The sequence below is a fragment of the Portunus trituberculatus genome, chromosome 41 (assembly GCF_017591435.1).
Source record: "Portunus trituberculatus isolate SZX2019 chromosome 41, ASM1759143v1, whole genome shotgun sequence".
In the NCBI taxonomy this organism is placed as follows: Eukaryota; Metazoa; Arthropoda; class Malacostraca; order Decapoda; family Portunidae; genus Portunus; species Portunus trituberculatus.
In genome coordinates this window covers 12,583,886-12,606,963 of record NC_059295.1, presented here as the reverse complement: position 1 = coordinate 12,606,963, position 23,078 = coordinate 12,583,886, and the positions used below count along the sequence as shown (strand labels likewise).

General features: G+C 40.7%; 1 protein-coding gene across 2 annotated transcripts; it reads right to left on the bottom strand.

Annotated features, from left to right (window-relative positions):
- Positions 1–2,140: 2,140 nt before the first annotated feature.
- On the bottom strand, positions 2,141–19,422 carry LOC123516510 (4-coumarate--CoA ligase-like; the record flags this gene model as incomplete). 2 transcript variants are annotated; one of them, XM_045275918.1, is given in 10 exon segments in its annotated part: positions 2,141–2,365; positions 5,590–5,751; positions 6,302–6,450; positions 6,701–6,856; positions 7,650–7,813; positions 8,721–8,895; positions 16,283–16,437; positions 16,889–17,033; positions 18,804–19,009; positions 19,215–19,422. In XM_045275918.1, coding segments are annotated over 9 exon segments (1,476 nt in total), but the record flags the coding sequence as incomplete, so codon positions are not given.
- Between the last annotated feature and the right edge of the window lie 3,656 nt (positions 19,423–23,078).

The window sequence follows — 23,078 nt, the reverse complement described above, 5'->3', positions numbered from 1 at the left end:
TCTTTTTTTTCCTGTAGTTCTCTCGCTTCTCTTTCTGCCTGTAGTTGCATTTCTTTCGCTTCTTTTTCTGCCTGTAGTTGCATTTGTTTTCCCTGCATCCGGTATTCTAGTTTAAGCTTCTCAATTTCCCACTGACTTATCCTACTCTTATCCTGTTCTTCCTGGGGACTGTGTATTATAGTCCTCGTAGAGGCTGACATGGGAGTTAACTCTTCTATGGCATTTCCTAGCAACTGACCTTCTTGCACTAGATGTTCAACAACTACATTCTTAATGACCTCTTTAGTCATCTGAGACGTGATGGGAACATCAAAATGTTTAGCGATGGTCTTCCATTGGTCCTTCTTTATATTAGCATCTTTAAGTTGTTCCAGAGAAGGGTCAGCACAAAAATCTTCAACGTTAAACTGAGCGGAAGCCATATTAAATAGATGTTACACAACAACAACAAAAAAATGATAAGCGAATTACTTAAGTGAGGAACTTGGCAGAGTGATAATAAAGGCAACCTTGGAAATTACCTGAGTGTACCCTGATTTGTACAGGAACAGTACAGGTCTAGGACCAGTATAAGTGGTTCATCCCATTTTCCTTTTAATGCAATCACTACTTTTTATATAGTGTGTTAATAAATTTAATTATTTGACATAGCATGGGTATTTTGATTTAAATAAAAAAAATTTTACTCTGATTTAAATCGATTTAATTCACTTGATTTAAATTATTTGATTTAAATCATTCCAATCTTGGCCCCTTGTGATTGATGATTGACTTATTTATATGTTTTGTATTCTATGTGGGGTATTTGTATATATCTAAATTCAGGGTGTTTGGAACTCCCTCTTTTTAGAGTGCAATGATTTACTTTGAATGTTCGTATACACACACACACACACACACACACACACACACACACACACACACACACACACACACACACATATATATATATATATATATATATATATATATATATATATATATATATATATATATATATATATATATATATATATATTGACATATTTTGTTTGCATGAATGAATATCATTGTTCTTATATAGTGATATGTTTTGTAAGCTATTTGTATGAATGACTATTCATATTACTCATCAGGTTTGCATGGCTATTTTATCTTAGTTTGTTAGTTTATTTTGTTAGACGCAGATCACGTTTTGTGGCGGACATTCTTTTTCTGTAATTTTTATGTGTTTTCTTATGGACCATAATTGTTTGAAAGTAATTGCTGTTCCATTCCATGCTTATAGTTATTTAGTAGGGGAAGGTGGGAGAAGATGGACCACTTAACTAAGTATTGAGTCTAGAAACCACATTTATATGATTTTTTGGGGTTTGTGGGTTTATGGTGGTGCTTTGGGATGTTATTTTCGAAGCCCACACCTGGCTCACGGTTTTTTAAAGGAAAACAGTAAAACACAAGAATTTACAAAATAATAATTTTTACGGTGCCCAAAATAAAATGATGGGGTAAGACGGACCCCCAGGGGTCCATGTTATCTCCGCAAACTGAACATGAAGAAACAAATCCTTATTGGTATTAAGCTCAGATAAAAAAACTTTTCTTCGTCATCATCATATCCTTTCACATTGCCCATGAGCCAAATTTATTGGTACAAATCAAACGAACAAACAAACAAAAAACTAAATAAAAAACTCATCATCATCTATCCCTGCACAACTTAATGACATAAATTCCACACAAAAGCCTCTTCCTCAGCATCATCATCACCATCTATCCCTGCACATTGCTCATGAGCCCAACTTTCGCAATTCCCGACGTCGGATATTGCTGGGTTGCCATTGATCACTGGCTGTTTTAATACACGACTCGGTATACAGCCAGCCAGCTCGCAAGAGACACACATTCTAAAATTCATATCATAATAAATCTTGAGGTATTGAGTCTTTGTACTGCAAACCATTAATTCCAATTGTTTATCCTAACATTATCCATATGATCTGGTAATACACACTCTACAAAACGGTTATTATAAGCTTAATACTCATAGTCGCGGTTTCAATGCTCTCGCATTTTTTACTAGTCTCAACTACATAATTATTTGGTGTGAAACATTTTTTCATATAGTTCAACAGAGAGCATTATTTCTCCTCTAAATATTACAAAGGAATACATTCTGTAATAATCTTGGTAGAGCAACATTTTTGCGGCCGAAGGCATATCAAACCGAAAAGACTAACTGAACTCGGGAACACCGAGTCCTCTCAAAACACCAAAACAACCCCGTGGCCCGCGGTCGTTTGGAAGTTCGTGTGGAGTAGAGTGACCAGACGTCCCCGATTTCAGTGACCTGTCCCCGGCTACTGCTGTCCCCGGTTTTCTGTAACTGAAAGATCACTTGATGCGTTAAAAAAAACTACTCCTTTTGATCATGATAATTATGTCCTTTTATAATTACTCATTTAGAATGTCAAGAATAAGGAGAAGGTCTTATTTCTTTTTTTATATAGTTTCCGTGAAGACGGTGAAGTGTATAGCGGACACATTTTAACAGCTAATGGGTGTTCATGATCTCAGATATTTCATCAGGTACAGATTTTTTTTTCTTTGCAACTTGGATAAATAAGGCGAGAGAAACTTTTGATTGCTGGTTTAGAAATGGTACGAACAGTGTCCCCGTTTTAATTTTTCCAGTGAAAAAACACTACGTTTTTATCTCCCTGAACTGAAAATGTCCCCGGAATTTGTCTCAGAAATTTGGTCACCCTAGTGTGGAGTGTTCTTAGAGCTGGAACAGAATGCCGGTTGATACATGTGCTGTAGCTGACTGCAATTCTATATAAAAAAAAGAAAAACCAAGGCGTGAAAGGATGGACTGTGTTTCCCAGGAAGAAAGACGCGGCTCGAAGATTATGGGAGACACGATGTAAACGAGGCCCGACGTGGAGAGCTACCAAGGACCATGCTATCTGCTCAAAGCACTTCATAGATTGGTGCAAAGGACCGTCAGCATCGCATCCAGACCCTGAACTGTTTGCCTATAACCGGTGGGGAGCAGGTAGAAACCTGCTTGATGTTGTTTACATACGGAACGGACAATCTTTCACTGAAGTCATACAAGGATTTTGCATCAAAACATCGTGTTTATTTGATATTCGTCACATTTTCTGGATTTGATTGCTAATTAATTAACTTGAACCAATGAAATGTGCTTGCTTACTGAAAATAATGTAATTCACTCAAGGTGATGAAGTGTCCCAAAACTGAGACCATGAACCAAGCATTTTTGGCTCGTTTTGCCATATTACGTTCTCTGTGCTTGGTGAAACTGATTAGAGATGTTCCTAATAATTTATTACTTAGTTTGATAGCACATATATGACGTAAAAAATGTGCTAAATTAAGTTATCTGGCGAATCTGCAGCTTTTCAGCACTTTCCGACGTCGGGAATTAGCACAACAAACCCGCCCTTCCCCTCTCATGGGGTCCATCTTAAGGCGGCGTCACACTAGCACTTTTTCCGTCGTCTCAGGCGATTTCCGTCTTTTTACTCTTCCGTCAACTCTTTCCGTCGTCTTGAGTTAGATGAACGCATCGTTTTCGTCTAGCGCCAATTTTTAGTCAAAATAAGAACTATGGTTTCTAATCAACACTTTTATTAAATTTTTTTTTTTTTTTTTTTTTTGTTAAATGGAAGAATGCTATAATCATGACATGTAATTTAAATGAGTTGATGAATATATATTTGTATACATATTTTTTTTCGTCTAGCTTAGCAATGAAAAGTTCCTCAGTTGTTTGTGTACATTTCCAGGGGAGTGCGAATGTGCGATGCTTTTGAATATTTCCAAGGCAACTTCCAATCTGCTGGCCAAGATGAGGACAAAACACACTGACGAATTTCTCATAGAGAGTATTAGAGGTCACCGTTGCCATTGGGATCACAGAACAGGTGATTACATTATAAGGTGCAAAAAAGCCGCGGCTTGCTGGGGTGAATGAGGAGCCATGTTTGTTTACAATCGACAAGCGCGGCAAAGGCGGAAGCAAGCTTGTGTGTGACGGCCACCGTCTGCAAAAGTTGTCAGTCGCTAGAAAATTGACGGAAAAAGAAGACGAAAAAGTGCTAGTGTGACGCCGTCTTTACCCTATTAGTAAATATTCAAATGTCGAAATGTTTACTAAAGTATCAATGTTCACTATGCCAATTTATGGCATTTATATATCATGTATACACTCATGGGAATGTATAAACATAAGTACTAAATCATTATGATAATTATTTCAATATAAAACAAACAGTGTCTTACCTTGTGCGTATAACATCAGCACTGCATATAATGACTTTTTTTTTTTTTTCCTCTGAAGCGTAAGGGAAACTTAGCGTGCCTACTGGTAGTATAGTCTGTCAGTTTTGATTATCTCAGAGCAAACTGTGTGTTCGGTTGGCAGCCCTGCCTCACCTCTGCTCTCGCTCAGCCCCACTGAGACGCAGATTCATTAACAAAGATTTATATTTATTCACTTTACTCAATAATGACACAAGTTACACGTTACTGAGTAAAGTGAATAGAATTAAATGTTTGTTAATGAATCTGCGTCTCAGCGGGGCTGAGCGAGAGCAGAGGTGAGGCAGAGTTGCCAACCGAACATACGGTTTGCTCTGAGATAATTAAAACGGACAGACTATAGTGCATATAATAGTTGGTGTCATTGTTGTGCGACGTGAAGGACATCTAAGAGTAAAATTTTGAAACTTGCCCTTTATGCTTGAATTTAGAAGAGGGGTTCCGTCTTACCCCACCTTCTCCTAACTTGTATTTGTAACCGAAAATCTTGGTCAATAAATACTTACTTACTTACTCTCTCTCCCTCGCTTCTCATTTTCCTGAGTTTAAAAACGGCTCCGAACTAAAAGGGCACGCGGCTGTCTGGAGAGGTAGTAGAACTTTTTATGGGAGCGTACACGCTCTTGTCTTATCTGCGAGCCCTGATACTGTGATGCCAGCTCATGATGCTTGATTCCCATGCCCCCATCCCCATACTGTCTCCCATGATGGTGCAACATCTGATATGTAAATAACCGTTCCACAGTGTCTTCGTTCTCTAAATATGAAGGTGAAAGAGGAGAATTACATATAGAATTACTTAATTGTATTTATTCACGCATTATAAGTGACAAAATATCGATTAAGTTTTCAGTTTATATGAGTGAGCGATTGAGGGTTGTGGGTGAGGAAAATAAAGGTTCTCTGATATAGAGTCAATTCACTTCATTATTATAACTTCGAGAGTTTGGGTTTATGCGATATTGCAGAAGAATTGATGACTTCTGCTGTTGAACCTTTCCAAGAGACAGATTAAGGAAGCATTGAAAAATAGTGATAGAAAATTATATCTATTCTTAATTTTTCATTTTAGTAAAACCACCACGACTGGGAGGAATGTCTCTGAGACATGACTCGTTTTATCAAAGTTAAGTGACATTATGTTACTTTCATGAACCAAGAACCACTGCGTCACTGCACGGACACAAAATACGGAGAATAAGACGTGTAGGTACGTATATGTGAGTGGAGATTTTTTATAGAGTATGGAACGAGTCTTACGATATGCATGTAAGGCAGCACATCGCTGTAGTAACGAGACATTTCTATAGTTCCCTCAGTGCTCTTCTAAGTATTTTTCCAGAGGCAGTTTTGGGCAGTTCGGAGACAAAGACCACGCCGCCCGCCAGCTGCTTGTAGGGAGCGACATGCGAAGTCATGAACCTGTCAGCAGAAGCGAATAGTAAGAGCAGTGCATCCTCTGTTACATCTAAAGTAATGAAGGTTTATGATTAAGCCAAAACCTTCCCAGTTATGAAAGCTGAGAGCAAAATACAGAAACGTAAATTACAAAATTACCACGGTAGAGAGAGAGAGAGAGAGAGAGAGAGAGAGAGAGAGAGAGAGAGAGAGAGAATCAATATGTATCTAACAGCTGGGTTCTAAGATTCTCATACGGTTAATCATGACAGTATGATAATAGTGATAGTGCAGGCGAGGCTAAAGGATCCTACAAATAACTATTAAAGAATATCTAAACGTTAGGATATTGTAAATTCAAGTTCAGAATAAAAAAAAGGCATTCACACAGTTTTGCATTACCGCCTTGATTCTTCATTGTTTTTATATAGGTAAGTACTCTTGAAACTATCTAAAATCCTCTACCATACACACTCGTTCTTACCTGATCCTTGCTACTCTCAGCTACTCACTATAAAATTCAACACTCCCTATAATATTCTTTTAGGTTTTTCGTTACTCTTTAGATACTCACTCATGTATCTCCTTCTCACTAGTAGGAGTTGAGGTAACCACATATGCCCGCGGCGCTTCTCCGAACCGGTCATGAGGCACCCCGGTCACCCCCACCTCCTTCACCTTAGGGTGTTGCAGAAGTACCTCCTCAAGTTCAGAAGGCGCTACCTGCCAGCATAGAGAGGGAGACAGGTTGCAAACCAGAGAGGGAGGAAGAGCATGTCAGGGAAATAAGGCATCAAGTTTCTTCTATAGGAATGCATCTGTGTGTGTGTGTGTGTGTGTGTGTGTGTGTGTGTGTGTGTGTGTGTGTGTGTATATATATATATATATATATATATATATATATATATATATATATATATATATATATATATATATATATATACATACTAAATCTTGGTCAAGCTTAGTTCACCTGCATCGCCTTGACTTTGATAAGTTCCTTGATACGGTCCACGATGTTGAAGCTTTCACTATCATCGTAGTAGCCGATGTCCCCGGAGTGCACCCACCCATCTTCGTCAATGGTAGCTCGAGTGGCAGTTTCGTTGTTCAAGTAACCCGTCATCATCTGCGACCATAAGATGAGATAACTTAAACATTAATTATATATTCTATAAATTGATTTACTAATCCTACAACTACCATCATTCGTGGTTTATTTCGTTAATGTCGTAAATACTGATATGAATTTTATCATTCATGCATCGCTTTTATCACAGCAGTTCATAATTACTCACCAATACCAATGTTATTGCTACATATTATTAAAAATTCATCATCATCATCATCGCCTGTCCTCCCCAATCCTCCAATGTCTCTTTTCTAAATCATGTTTATTTTATGATCATGTTGTAACGACATCATTAGCAACTACTACTACTACTACTACTACTACTACTACTACTACTACTACTACTACTACTACTACTACTACTACTACTACTATTACAACAACAACAATTACTACTACTGTTACTACTATCACTATCATCCTCGTTGCTATCACTGATATTAAAGGAAGGACGCTCGTAATATTTCCAAAGATAATTCACACTCTACTTCGTCCCCCTCTCTCAGCAACAAAATATAGTATACATGAAACAGTACAATCTCATTCTTCTTCCATCCACAATCTACAAACTTTCTACATTTTAAATTGCCGAGACAAAACACACCAACTCTAATAGTTCCAAATCCTTTTACCTTTCAGTTGCACATCTTTACCCATTTCCACAGCATCATCTCTCCTTAACCCTTAAAAGCTATCCGACCTTCAAGTATAATCAAAAAGTTTTAAATAACTTTCCAAGTCTTTAAACCTTATACGTAACACCCAAGCACCCTCCTTCAGCTATAGTTACCGAGGGCGACTTTAAGCATATCTCTCCTTTTGCGTTGGCTGGCAGTGACTTCCCAGTCTCGACGTCAATAACCTTGCACTTGACATTGGGAAGGATGCACAAAGGAGCGTGATTGAATCCGGTAGGTGTTATATGAGAGATGAGCACCTCGGTCATACCATAACCTGTGTAGGGACAAATGGTATTAAAGGTGCATATTGTAAAACATTTGGTGCTTTCCTGTAGACTTTTTCAATGGCACAAATTAATTATCAATTCGGTTTTCTTTAGTGTTTTTCCTCAATAATGATGCAAAATCCTTGTTATGTTATAACTGGAATCATGACAGCATAATTGGAAATTTCAGTAACTTACCATCGCAACTTGTTAACAGTATTATGTAGATTGTAGGTGCTACAGTAACATTTAAGAACACTATATTTTCAACTCTCTAATGCAAGATTTAACCAGTACTCTCAATCATTCATATCTTTCTCTAGTAAACTCTGGAACTCTCTGCCTGCTTCTGTATTTCCATCCTCCTACGATTTGACTTCTTTTAATTTAAGAGGGAGGTTTCAAGACCTTTGTCGCAAACTTTTGGCTAACTGTATTAATCGTTTAGGGAACTGGCAATCAATTGGGCCTTTTTTATTTTTTTGTTGCCCTTAACCAGCTTCTCTTCTACATAAAAAAAAAAAAAACCGTACTACATACGTAAGGAGTAGAAAGACGTTGATATTAGTAGTAGGGAAAATACCCGAACATAATACAACGGGGGAAGAGGAAGAATACAGAATTCATTGAACATATAGCCTAGGTAAATAGTTTTTCCTTTCAGATGAATGAATGACTTTTACGAATGAAGGATTAACAGGGAACAACGAAGATGATTGTAAGATTGAACAAAATATCAACAGAGAGAGAGAGAGAGAGAGAGACTGTTATGCAACACGGTACCAGAAATATTCAGTATTGCCAGTACGCGTCACTGCCAAAGTGTCTTTGTTGTCACACGCAGCAAGATAAAGATGAGTGCCACTTACAGAGAATAGCGTGCAATGATGATGTATTATTTCATTATTATCTTACCTTCCTGGAAGAAGAGTGATCTGTCTGTTTTTTCTTGGAGGATCTTCACTGATGGCTGGGGCACAGGCGCTGCCCCGCACAGTAATGTCTTCACATACTTCATAGACTCCGAGTTGACGTCAGGTGACTGGATCATAAAGTTCAGCACTGGCGGGACAGTATGGACCATTTCGACCTGTGGGTTGTAACTACCTCTACTCACTAACCAGTACACACACACACACAAAGTAAGATTGGATAAGTGTAGATATGGAGACGGGGCCACACGAGCATAAACCCCAGGCCCTGTAACACTACAACTAGGTAAATACACACACACACACACACACACACACGGCCCGGTAGCTCAGTGGTTAGAGCGCTGGCTTCACAAGCCAGAGGACCGGGGTTCGATTTCCTGGCCGGGTGGAGATATTTGGGTGTGTCTCCTTTCACGTGTAGCCCCTGTTCACCTAGCAGTGAGTAGGTACGGGATGTAAATCGAGGAGTTGTGACCTTATTGTCCCGGTGTGTGGTGTGTGCCTGGTCTCAGGCCTATCCCAAGATCGGAAATAATGAGCTCTGAGCTCGTTCCGTACGGTAACGTCTGGCTGTCTCGTCAGAGACTGCAGCAGATCAAACAGTGAATTACACACACACACACAATCACAGACGAGACGCGGTAGAGGAAGCACTCAATACCTCGCTCCCGAGAATCAGCTGATCTTCACTACCTTTGTTTGGGTTTGCAGTGGCCTGGGCGAAAAGTGTGGACTCATTTTTTTTTCTTTTTTTTATGAATAGGCTACAGTGTTAAATAATAATGAGTGAGAAAGAGATTCCATCTAAATGCAGGTATGTGACAAGGGAAAGAATGAAAGTTGATGATGACAATGTTGGTGAGGGAGAAAGGGAATTTGAAGGCTTTGATAAGGCGCAAACTTCACTATTTGATAGAGTCTTAACTATCGAACGTAAATTAGATAAATTGATAAAGGAGCGTATGGGGATGAAAGAGAATGAAAAACATGATAAAGAGCTCCAGAAATTGAAAGAAAGGATAAAAAGAGTGGAAGAAAACGAAACTAGGCTAAGAACCGAAAATGAAGAATTAAAAGTCCAAATATCGAACTACAAGAAATTGATGGAAGAAGGACTCGGTAAAGCCGAGAAAGAAAAAGAGAAGCTAAAAGATCTAGTTAACAAAGAAGAGGAAAGAGTACAAGACGTGATTAAAAAAGAAGTACAAGCATGGAGAATCCAAGATAAGAAAGACAAGGAATCATTTCAAGAAGTATTTCAAGAACAGTTAAAAGAAAGAGATGAAAATATGACAAGCAAAATGATAGGAGTCCTCAAGAAAAAAGAAAATTTAGTAAGAGAAATTGCGGAAAAAAGAAGTGTAATTATTTTTGGACTGAAAGAAAAAATGTTAAATATAGACCAAGAAGGAAAAAGACGAAATGAAATCAGTAAAAGACCTACTAAAACATCTGAATGACGAGGATAGACAGAACTTAGAAGAGGAAGTAGAAGAAATCCATAGAATGGGACCATATCAAGAAGGAACAGTGAGACCAATTAAGATATTACTAAAATCACAAGCAGCAGCAGAAGTACTATATAGAAAAACAAAACTCAGAGAAACAGAAGGTTGCAAAGATATATATATATATATATATATATATATATATATATATATATATATATATATATATATATATATATATATATATATATATATATATATATATATATATATATATATATATATATATATATATATATATATATAAAAATAGAAACGAGGAGGAAAGGAAGAGACACAATGAACTGGTGGCAGAAGCAAGAGAAAAAAATAATGAAAGGTCAGAGGAGGAGGAGAAGGCATTTTTTTGGAGAATTATAGGAGACAGGATAAGGAAATGGTATATAAAAGAGAAAGAAGAGAAAAAAATGGAGCAAGTTTAACTAAAAATGATAAGAACAAGAGATTAAAAATGATGTATACAAACATAGATGGGATTTTATCTAGTAAATTAGAATTAAGAGATTACATAAAGAAAGAAGAACCAGATATTGTATGCCTGGTGGAAACAAAGTTAAATGAGGCAATAAAATAGACATAGATAAAAGGTATAATATATGGAGGAGAGACAGAGTGGGTAAAGGAGGAGGAGGAGTCATGATGATGTTAAGGAAGGAGATAGTGGTAAATCAAGTGGAGTTTGGGAAGGAAAATCAGAAATACTGTATGTTAAGATACATATTAATAAAAAGGAGTTAACAATCATTGGAACATATGTGCCACCAAAAACAAACTCATGGACTAACCAAGAATATAGAGACATGATAGATGACACAATAAGGAGTCTTACAAGAATCATTAAGGAAAGGAGAAAAGTGATATTGGTAGGAGATTTCAACTGTAAGGAGGTAGACTAGGAAAATTATGAAAGTGGTATGGGGGAAGATGCCTGGGGAGATAGATTCCTGAACCTAATGATAGATAATTTGATGGTCCAAAGAGTAAAGGAAAACACAAGATTCAGAGGAAACTATGAGCCGGCAAGATTAGACCTAGTTTTTTCAAGGGATATACCAATTAACGATGATATAAGATACAAGTGCCCATTGGGAAAGAGTGACCATATAATATTAGAAATGGATATAGAAAAAGGAAAAGAAGATAGAGATGAATCATACAAAGAAGACCGATTAAATTACAGAAAGGCTGATATTGAGAATCTCAAGAACTATTTTAAAAACGTAAACTGGGAGGAGATGGAAAACTCATTAACGGTTCAAGAGAAATATAACTTATTTTTAGAAATATACAAAACTGGGGTCAGGGAATATGAAGTCCAAGTGGAGAACAGTAGACAGCGGAGTGCCACAGGGGTCAGTATTGGCGCCAATACTTTTTTTCGTATATATAAATGACATGCCAGAGGGAGTGAACAGCTACATAAATCTGTTTGCGGACGATGCGAAACTGTGCAGAGTCATTAAACAAAAAAAGGATTGTGAAATACTACAGAAAGACTTAAACAAGATCTGGAAATGGAGCAAAAAATGGGAGATGGAATTCAATGTGGACAAAAGCCATGTCATGGAAATGGGAAAAAGTGAAAGACGACCAGTGGGAATCTATAAGATGGGAGATGGAGTAGAACTAGAAAAAGTAAAAAAAGGAAAAGGACTTGGGAGTGACAATGGAAGAAAATAATCAACCGGTAAGCCATATTGATAGAATTTTCAGAGAGACGTATAATTTGCTAAGGAATATTGGAGTAGCATTTCACTATATGGACAAGGAAATGATGAAGAAATTGATAAGTACTAAAATAAGACCTAGATTGGAATATGCAGGAGTTGTGTGGACTCCCCATAAAAGAAACACATAAGAAAATTAGAGAGACTACAAAAATGGCTACAAGAATGGTTCCAGAATTTAAAGGGATGACATATGAGGAGAGACTAAAGGCTATGGATCTACCAACCTTGGAGCAGAGAAGAGAGAGAGGGGATCTGATACAAGTTTATAAATTAATTAACGGAATGGATGAAGTGGATAATGAGAAACTGATCCTGAGAGAAGAATATGACTTTAGAAGCACAAGATCGCATAGTAAGAAACTAAGGAAGGGACGATGTCTGAGAGATGTTAAAAAATTTTGTTTCCCGCAAAGATGTGTTGAGACTTGGAACAGTTTGAGTGAGGAAGTGTTGTCAACAAAGAGTGTACATAGTTTTAAAGAAAAATTGGATAAGTGTAGATATGGAGACGGGACCACACGAACATAAAGCCCAGGCCCTGTAAAACTACAACTAGGTAAATACATCTAGGTAAATACACACACATCGCGTAGTGTAGTGGTTAGCACGCTCGACTCACAATCGAGAGGGCCGGGTTGAGTCCCGGGAAGCGGCGAGGCAAATGGGCAAGGCTCTTAATGTGTGGCCCCTGTTCACCTAGCAGTAAATAGGTACGGGATGTAACTCGAGGGGTTGTGGCCTCGCTTTCTCGGTGTGTGTTGTATGATGTGGTCTCAGTCCTATCCGAAGATCGGTCTATGAGCTCTGAGCTCGCTCCGTAATGGGGAAGATTGGCTGGGTGACCAGCAGGCGACCGAGATGAATTACACACACACACACACACACACACACACACACACACACACACACACACACACACACACACACACACACTCACCCACGACAGGTAGTGGGATAGTTTTTCCATCCGTTGTTTAGAGGTCTTCCTCAAGGGTGGGAGCGTTTCCAGACAACCACAACTGTTTCCTTGCCTTAATTAATGTTAGGCGAACGTTTTATTTATTTATTTTTTTCAGTAGGTGAAATTGGAATGAGAAAAAAAAACAATAAAATAAATCAATAAATGAAAGATATGTATCAGTTGTTATACATATATTTATAACTTCCCTTTCCTTCTCTTACCTCAAGGGAATATGACACCTTCCTTACACCTCACCTATACAAGCGCATCTCTCGCTTTATTCACTGGTCCCAAGAGGATTTCACATTTCTCGCTGTTGTCTCAAGTAGAAACAATTAAACATGACTACAGCTTCTCTTTCCTTTTTCCTTCCTCGCTATACGTTAATTTTCGGTCTCAGTTCCACACTTTTTAGTCTGTCCTTGATTGGTTCTCTTTTTAACGAGATCCAAATAATCTGTATAAAAATAGGCAGTGATCTTTATCATTCAATCTATACACGAGCATCATTTAGCTCATCATCAATTTGCAGTCATCATCTACATTGTGTACTGCATATAAAATCACAAATGTTTGTACTGACTTCAATCATGTCCTGCTTTGGCCTGATGTCTGAAGTCTCAAGGGAGTTGGAATTCGAAAGATTTTGACATTTTCAATTGATGAAAAAGTGTTTGATATGTTGAAGAACAAACTTGGCATGATTACGGGCAGAAATATAAAGTGCATGAGATTCAGGTGATGGAAGGCTCAAGTACCTATCTTATGTGGGCAACCTTTCTACTATGTTTAGCACGAGAACAGCTAGGCTTTGTTAATCCTAGGTTTAAAAAGTTTAAGTTGAGAAAAAGAATGAGGAATGTATATCTCCATGCTAGATACTTTCACCTCTGTTTTGCGTTCAGCACACAGAGTTCGGTCTCTGACACGGAAACAGTAATCATTCCAGGGAAAATCAGCATAATACTTCCTCAAGTCCCCCCAACAGGCAGAGGCAAAACGCCGAGGCACCTCTGCCTTCGGGGATCCTAAGGAGAGATTAGAAAAATAGGGCAAGATACAGAAATGAAACTGTGATCAGAGAAGCCCAACGGAGAAGAAAGTGTAACAGCATAAACAGAAGGATTAGAGGTAAGGAAAAAATCAAGACTGTTGGGTGTATATCCAAGACGATCAGGAATATGAGTAGGGTGTTGCACCAGTTGCTCTCGGTCATGGATATTAGGAAAGTTGAAAGCTAGTTCACCAGATGGTCAGTGAAGGGAGAGGAAAGTCAAAGCTGGTGGTGAACATTGAAATTTCCAAGGGTGGAGATCTCCGCGAAAGGATAGAAACAGAATGTGCTTCATTTTAGAAGTTAAATAGTCAAAGAATTTTTCTTTTTTTTTTTTATGTTATGGCCTATAGCGCCTGTAGGCAATACTTGAAGCGTATATGTGGAAAGTGCAGTTCAGCTTCCGCCCATTAGTGGCGCAGGCAATTGTATTTATAGTGGTATCCATTTTAGGGCTCATATCACCACCAAAGCGCATCTTTGGTGTAACCACCTAGAACTTGGGTATCATGGTGACATGTAGGTAACTTTAAACCACTCGACAAATGGCATAGCTTCAAAGCGGTATGTGGTGGGATTCGAGCCACTAATGGGCGGAAGTTGATCAGCGCTTCCCATACACTCTTCAAGTGTGCCTACAGGCGCTATAGACCTTACTGTAAAAAAGAAAAAAAAGAAAAAGAAAAAGAAAAAAAAAACTAAGCGTGGACGTCTGCCCGATCCCACACGCACCACCTTATCCTTTACGCCACCGCCTCCCAAGAATTATGGGAGAGATAGACATCACAAATAAACTTAGTTAGAGAATGACTTTTGAATCGAAGCCAGATGGTGGAAAACTCGGTAGATTCAAGAGAGTGGGCATGAGAGCAAGTCAAATCGTTGCGCATATAGACACAAAATCCAGCCTTGCAGCAAAAATGAGGATAGAGAAAATAGGAAGGAACAGAAAAGGCGCTAATATCAATTGCCTCAGATAACTGTATTTCGCTGAGGAAAAGAAGAGGGTCAGTAGCGGAGAGGTGGTGTTCTTTAGATTGAAAATTAGATCTAAGACCGCGAATGTTGCAGAAGTTAATGGAGAAAAAGTTGAGGAGTGGTCGAGACATTTATGCTAGGGTCACACTACAGTTTTTTTTTATTACGACGTTCCCGACGGTCGTAGGAGGGCTGTCGTAAGATGTCGTGAGTCAAGTCGTACGTTAATGCGGCGTTGTCGCACGATGTCCTTGTTGTCACACGACATCGTACAACCATTACGACAATCGAATGCTGCATTCGACTGTCGGGAAGAGAGTCACGACAAGCAAAGACATTTCATCGGGCTTACGATGACGTATGATGACGTTATAGAGAGTTACGATGTCATACGTGCTGCTAACGACATCGTTCGACATCGAACAAGTCAAAAATTGTTAAAATACTGAGTTACGATTGGTCTTTGAACATACGTTTGGCAGCAACGCACGAAAACGTTGTCACTAGAATCGTCGTGACCAGTGTGACGACAGGTCATGCGTTGTCGCCAGTAAAAAAAAAAAAAAAAAAATAGCCCCAGTTCACACCGTGCTCTCAAGATGGTTTACCCACCGAAGACGATGAAGAGGAAGGACATGATAGGTATGATGTCCCAGACATCGCAGGCCCATTGGAAATAAGTATGGAGGGGCCGCCTCCGACACCCAAGAGTAAACATCCTCCTTCAAACCCCCACGAAGGTGGACGTCCTTCGTTCTGCGTGTCCCTCTTGCACTGAAATGCTCCCAATCGTTACGACATTGGTATGTAATCGCAGAAAACTGACCTGTACGGTTGTCGGAGGGCGTCGTAGTGTGACCCCAGCATTTTGGTCGATACCGAGAGAGCAGTCCGACCTGGAGACATTCATGTTCCCCACTCCAGATGGGGACTCTGAGGCTGGTATTGAAGTCATCATTTCTCAATTTTAAGTGAAGGGTGTGTACGTGTAGTAAGTGCTTGTAGTTTTGTGTGAAGGGGAAGAGTTGTGTTTAGAGGACAGGCTGTGACTGCCCATTTGAGTCATGAGACACAAACGAAAACATTCAGCGATTTCACAGTTAGCTTTGATGGTAAGTTTACAGCTCTCCCTGAACTGATCCAGACTAAAACTGGTAGACCACGACCGGTCCAGAACAGAGCTAATGGTATTCGACCTCTCTGGGAGTAAATTATCTCCTTCTCCTGATAATGATGAAATAAACAATGTCAATCAAAAGGTGGACAAGAATAGTAAAGCATCACATTTCAAATACTTGTGTCAACACGTACCTTATGCTTGACGATCAGAGGTACAAAAGCCTTAATGTCGAACTTAGGCACGGTGACTACCTTTACGCCAGTATGCAGGGCAACCATCATGATGGGCAGGATGCCGTACACGTGGAACAGAGGCAGGTAACACAGGAAGACGTCTTGGTGGCATTCTGCAATGGTGTGATATTGCACACACACACACACACACACACAGCACATAACTTTAAGGAAAAATTAGATAAATTGAGACATGAAGACAGGACATTATGAGCCCCGCTCGAACCCTGTACAATACAACTGGGTAAATACACACCAGGTAAATACACACACACACACACACACACACACACACACACACACACACACACACACACACACACACACACACACATTAATTATCACTATGTATAACAGTTAGAATTTTTTTCCATAAAATGTTATTCATATTACAAGATAACCACACAATTTTATCACTAACATGAGCAATTTCTTTTCCTTTTTTCCCTCATCCTTCAATTTTATCGCATTTTGGGTGCCTTGTTGAACGTTATTTGTTAGTGTGTGTGTGTGTGTGTGTGTGTGTGTGTGTGTGTGTGTGTGTGTGTGTGTGTGTGTGTGTACCTGTAGGAGACTTTGAAGTGAAGAAATTTGGGTGGGTATAAATCTCTGTGTTACTGCTAAGGGCGTTGTGTGACGTTTCAACACCTTTCGGCTTCCCTGTAGTACCACTTGAGTACGGCAACAGCGCTGTCTCCGTTCCGCTCACCTGTGAGGGGCAAGATGAAGGTTGCTGTGTGACCAGAAATGCTATGTGATGCAAAACCATTAGGAATAGAAGAAACTAAGATTTTCTGAACTCTCATGTAAATCGTATCGTGCATGTCTCCCCTCCTGCTGCGGCCTCGTTGCACAAGTTTCTCTTCTTTTTTTCACTCCTATTCTGTCCAACTCTCCTATGCAAGAGTTAAGCAGTACTCTTAATCATTCATACCTTTCTCTGGTAAACTCTGGAACTCCCTACCTGCTTCTGTATTTTCATCATCCTACGACTTGACTTCTTTTAAGGAGATTTTTTTCGGCTGACTCTTTGACCTGCAAGGGGACTGTCAATTTAGTGGGCCTTTTTATTTTACTTTTTTTTTTTTTCCTTTGGCCAGTTTCCCCTCTTACATAAAAAAGTGTATAATTATTAAGTACAGACGACCCTTCACACACACACACACACACACACACACACACACACACACACACACACACACACACACACACAGTGGTTAGAGCGCTGGCTTCACAAGCCAGAGGACCGGGGTTCGATTCCCCGGCCGGGTGGAGATATTTGGATGTGTCTCCTTTCACGTGTAGCCCCTGTTCACCTAGCAGTGAGTAGTTACGGGATGTAAATCGAGGAGTTGTGACCTTGTTGTCCCGGTGTGTGGTGTGTGCCTGGTCTCAGGCCTATCCGAAGATTGGAAATAATGAGCTCTGAGCTCGTTCCGTAGGGTAACGTCTGGCTGTCTCGTCAGAGACTGCAGCAGATCAAACAGTGAATTACACACACACACACACACACACACACACACACACACACACACACACACACACACACACACACCGCGTAGTAGTGGTTAGCACGCTCGACTCACAATCGAGAGGCCCGGGTTCGAGTCCCGGCGCGGCGAGGCAAATGGGCAAACCTCTTAATGTGTGGCCCCTGTTCACCTAGCAGTAAATAGGTACGGGATGTAACTCGAGGGGTTGTGGCCTCGCTTTCCCGGTGTGTGGAGTGTGTTGTGGTCTCAGTCCTACCCGAAGATCGGTCTATGAGCTCTGAGCTCGCTCCCTAATGGGAAAGACTGGCTGGGTGATCAGAAGACGACCGAGGTGAATTACACACACACACACACACACCGCATAGTGTAGTGGTTAGCACGCTCGACTCACAATCGAGAGAGTCTGGGTTCGAGTCCCGGGAAGCGGCGAGGCAAATGGGCAAGCCTCTTAATGTGTAGCCCCTGTTCACCTAGCAGTAAATAGGTACGGGATATAACTCGAGGGGTTGTGGCCTCGCTTTCCCGGTGTGTGTTGTGTGTGACGTGGTCTCAGTCCTACCCGAAGATCGGTCTATGAGCTCTGAGCTCACTCCGTAATGGGAAAGACTGGCTGGGTGACCAGAAGGCGACCGAGGTGAATCACACACACAGTCTCTCTCTCTCTCTCTCTCTCTCTCTCTCTCTCTCTCTCTCTCTCTCTCTCTCTCTCTCTCTCTCTCTCTCTCTCTCTCTCTCTCTCTCTCTAAGAAGTATCAAAACTGGACCGAATGTAAGATCGACTAAATTTGAAAAAACAAGTTTGTTTACTATAATAATTTCATTTGTAGAATTCCCGTCAAACAATGACTAGAATCAAAAGATCATTATCTAAAATCTAAATAGATGAATTCCACTACAGCTAATCAAAATGCAAGTGATAAGAACACGATTGAAAAGTTTTAGTATACAGTTCGATACTTTGATACTCTCCTCTCCCCGCAACACACCTCTATTGGGTCTGCCAGGTGTAAGGAGGAATCTTGCAGAAGACTTCTAAGACTGGGAATTCCGGCTGGAGGCGACGCATCCGTGTTGATAACCCTCCTCAAAGGCTTCTTGAGGAGGGTGAGCGCAGCTTCAATCACTTTCTCTGTGGCATCGTCATGCACCACCAAGGAAGCGTCACTATCCTTCAGTTGATGGCACACCTCCTCTGCGGGCACAGTGTGAAATGATGGGAGATAGAGGAAGGGTGAGACAGAAAGATGAAGTAACACATCCATACGATACAAAATATTTCTGTCCGGCATTCGTTTGTTTACATATTACTGGTGGTGAGAGAGAGAGAGAGAGAGAGAGAGAGAGAGAGAGAGAGAGAGAGAGAGGAGAAAAAAGTAATTTAATAAGTATCTACATGCCTGCAGTGTACGAGGAATTAATAACAGTGACGGGGATACCGACAGATATGGCCCCCAGCATGACCAGGATATACTCTGGATAGTTGAGCATCATTATTGCCATTCTGTCGCCCTTTTGCATCCCAAGCATTGCAAGATACCCGCCCCACCTGGCCACGGCGTCCACCACCTGACCATAGGTGTAGTTCCTGCCGGTGACTGCACACTCCTGAAGGAAGAAGAAGAAGAAATTGGGTTTTAAAGTAGAAAAGGAAGAATGGGGATAAAAAAAAGGATGAAGAGGGAGGGAAGAAAAGGAGAAGAAGTAGAAAGAAAAAGAAAGAAAGAAAGAAAGAAAGAAAGAAGAAGAAGAAGAAGAAGAAGAAGAAGAAGAAGAAGAAGAAGAAGAAGAAGAAGAAGAAGAAGAAGAAGAAGAAGAAGAAGAAGAAGAAGAAGAAGAAGAAGAAGAAGAAGAAGAAGAAGAGAAGAAAGAGAGAGAGAGAGAGAGAGAGAGAGAGAGAGAGAGAGAGAGAGAGATTGTAGGAAGAAGTGGTAGAAAGAAGGGATAATAAAGAGAAATAGATAAGGTGGAAGATGAATGGATGAAAGTAATTAGAAACACATGGGGCAGCGGAATATAGATTTCACTTAACGATAAGGCGTTTTCAGTAGCGGCGCGGCTGGGGGCAAACGGAATCAAACGGAGGCAAGTTTTCGCAAACAAGAGCAAACGCCTTTCCAAAGCGTTTGCTCTCGTTTGGCAAACGCTTTTTAGCCAATCAGCGTGGAGCAACCCCATCAACCTCATGGAATGAGATCAAGAAGTTACATTTCGAATAAAACTGAATAGTTAGACGTATGTTAGGCCATAGAAGTGGGTACTGTAGATGTAGATTTACGTTTACATATTGTGCGGCATACTGGAGAGAACCAATATAAAAAATACGGCGTGAAATAAATTAAGGAGCTGGTGGTAGCTGGTGACATGTCGCATCTATCCGTCCTTGTTGTGGGTGTTGTCCATACTTCTAGTCGTGACTTCGATACAATAATGGAGTTACTTTTCTATTATTAGGTGAAAAAATTATAATATTTTTGCAAATCCTTATATCATAAAGTAATGAATGATGGTAAAAATAGATTAGCTGCTAATTGTTGACGTAATTCAATTATATAGGCGTCAGAAAACCGCAGCCATACATCTACAATGATACACCTTCAAAACAAGCCCGCGTAGATCAAACCACTTCCAGGACTGAAGACCTGTTGTTTTTGATGAGTATTGCGCTGCTCGGCCCTCAGCATATACAAATGATGAAACACTGGTGACCTATAATACTCCCCATCAAGGAATAAATCTCCAAACTCTTCCACTATGATGCTGTGTTTACGTCTTGACCACAGTGCTGGCTCAGGCGACTGATGTGTACGATAACTTCTCCCAGGGATTGAGATCACAGTGACACGGTCGTCTGGCACTACCGACGGTGTCCTCAGCACTGTCCTGTTCAGCGTGAAGTCAAACATGTTTGGTCTTGCGGTGACGCTACTGAAAACGCCTATAGTTTAACTGCGTCAGAGGTAGCCAATGAGATGACTGCAGCTCATGACTCACATCAGTCTACAGCTCGCTTTCGCTCAGTCTACACCTCCGTTCCAGTTCCTTCACGTCGTCCGTGGTGAGTTTTTTCACCTTTTCTGTTTCCTTGTCCTTTTTTGAGAGTGACGACAGTGTTCTAGGATTGTGTTTTTACGCTTTTCCTAGTTTGGGTGTTTTGCTTACAGACCCAGGACCGTTCAGTGGTGTTTACTACTTGTTGACTCGTGTGCAGGTTGCTCCAGCTGGTTTACTCGGTGAGCAAGGTTTTATTACTTTTGGCTGTTTGTGTATTAGGTTTTACATCGGTCCTCGGACCTGTTTTTTATGTGAGGTCCTAGGACCTTTACTTTTGTGTACTGATTAGGGCCGTGCCGTGGTCTGCCTGTTTATAACTGGGTAGTTACTTTACAGGATCGTGTTCAGCCATGGCAGACCAAGGCAACAGCCAAGTCATGTCTAGGCATGATTCTTCCTTCTCTTCAGTCCCTCGGGACAGTTTACGGCCCAGTAGGCGTGATGATGACTTTTCAAAAGACGTTTCTAAGAGGAGTTATGATGGTTCTGATGGTTTGCCCGGCAAGCGTCAATGCCCTTCTCCTCAGCCAGGTAGCAGTCAACAACCTGACGGCAGTCCACATCGTTCGACTGTGAACGTGTCTGTTCCGGACCACAAGCTGGATCTTCTTACTAATCTTTTACATGGTTTGGTGGGAAAATTGGACCAACGCAATGCACCTTATGCTTCTTCCTCGCGCCAAGGTGATTTTAGTAGGTATCATGACATGTCTTCCTCTGGTAGTGATACCGAGGAAATACGTGAGGAGGAAATAAATGACCCAGACCCTCTGGATGGTTTTGGAGGCTGTCCTCCACACTCAGTCTGTTGATCAGCCAGCTGTTGCTGCTGATGGTGATGACGCAGATTTTCTCAAGGCTCTTGAGTGAACTGTCTGACAGCTTTATAGGTGAAGAGGCCAAAGGTGCTCCGATTTCTGATTGTCTTGCCACAATCGTTAATGATAGCCTAAGGCGCCGACCCGTGGCTGATAGTGTCAAAGCAACTGCTAGTAAGATTAAAGTGCCCAGCAATGTGCCTAACATGAAGGTCCCTGAAACTAAACCGGCCATTGTCAAGGCTATGAGTGTCGATAATATTGATGCTCAAACCAAATCCCTGGTCTCCTGCCCGCCTGAAATGGAAATTCACTCTGATGCATGTCTTACAGGTTGGGGAGCGAAAGTTGGTGACGTTACGACAGGTGGACATTGGGCTCATGAGGAGCTAGGCCATATAAATTGTCTGGAGTTAAAGGCCATACTTTTGGGCATACAATCTCTCTGCCAGCAGTGCACGCAGACTCACATCCGCCTTCGGTCAAATAACACCACTGCGATTGCTTATATAAATCGATGTGGCAGCACAAAGCTTTCCCTTAATACTTTAAGAGAACAGATTTCTTATTGGGCTTGGCGGAGAGGAATCACTCTGTCCGCAGAATTTGTAAAGGGGGGTTGACAATGCTGAGGCAGATTTTCAATCTAGGGTCAGGAACTTGGACACTGAATGGATGCTTACATTTTGTATTTTCAGAAGGTTATGTAAACGGTTCTATACTCCAAATATTGACCTCTTTGCATCTAGGATTAATGCCCAGTTGCCTACTTATGTATCATGGAAGCCAGATCCTTATGCTTTATATACGGACGCCTTCACTATTGCCTGGTCAAATATGAAGTCTTATGCCTTTCCGCCTTTCATTGTCATTGGCAGGATGTTGAAAAAACTCCAAGAAGAAGGGGCAACGTCCATCACTATTCTCCCGCTTTGGCCTACCCAGGTGTGGTTTCCGGTGGCCCTTCGCCTACTAGCTGCGCCCCCAGTCCTTCTTCCATGCGCCTCCTTAGTTCTTCCGCAAGACCAATTTCTTGTACATCCGCAGGGTCGAAGGTTAATTCTTACGGCTATGATGCTCTCGGGAGATCATTCGAGAGTCGAGGCATTTCACCAGAAGTTGCCGAGTTTTTGCTTCAATCATGGAGAGACGGCACAAAACTACAGTATGGGTCTCATGTCCCAAGATGGATGTCATTTTGTGTCAGGAGAAAAGTTGATCCTGTTCAGCCATCTATAGCAATTTTATTAGACTTTTTGTTTCTGGAGTTTAAGAAGGCAAAGGGTCGGGGATACAGTTCAATGAATACCCTACGTTCTGCTATTTCAGCAGTCGCTACTATTGATGGCAACCCTGCGGGCCAGCACTACCTCGTAAGGAGGTTTATGAAGG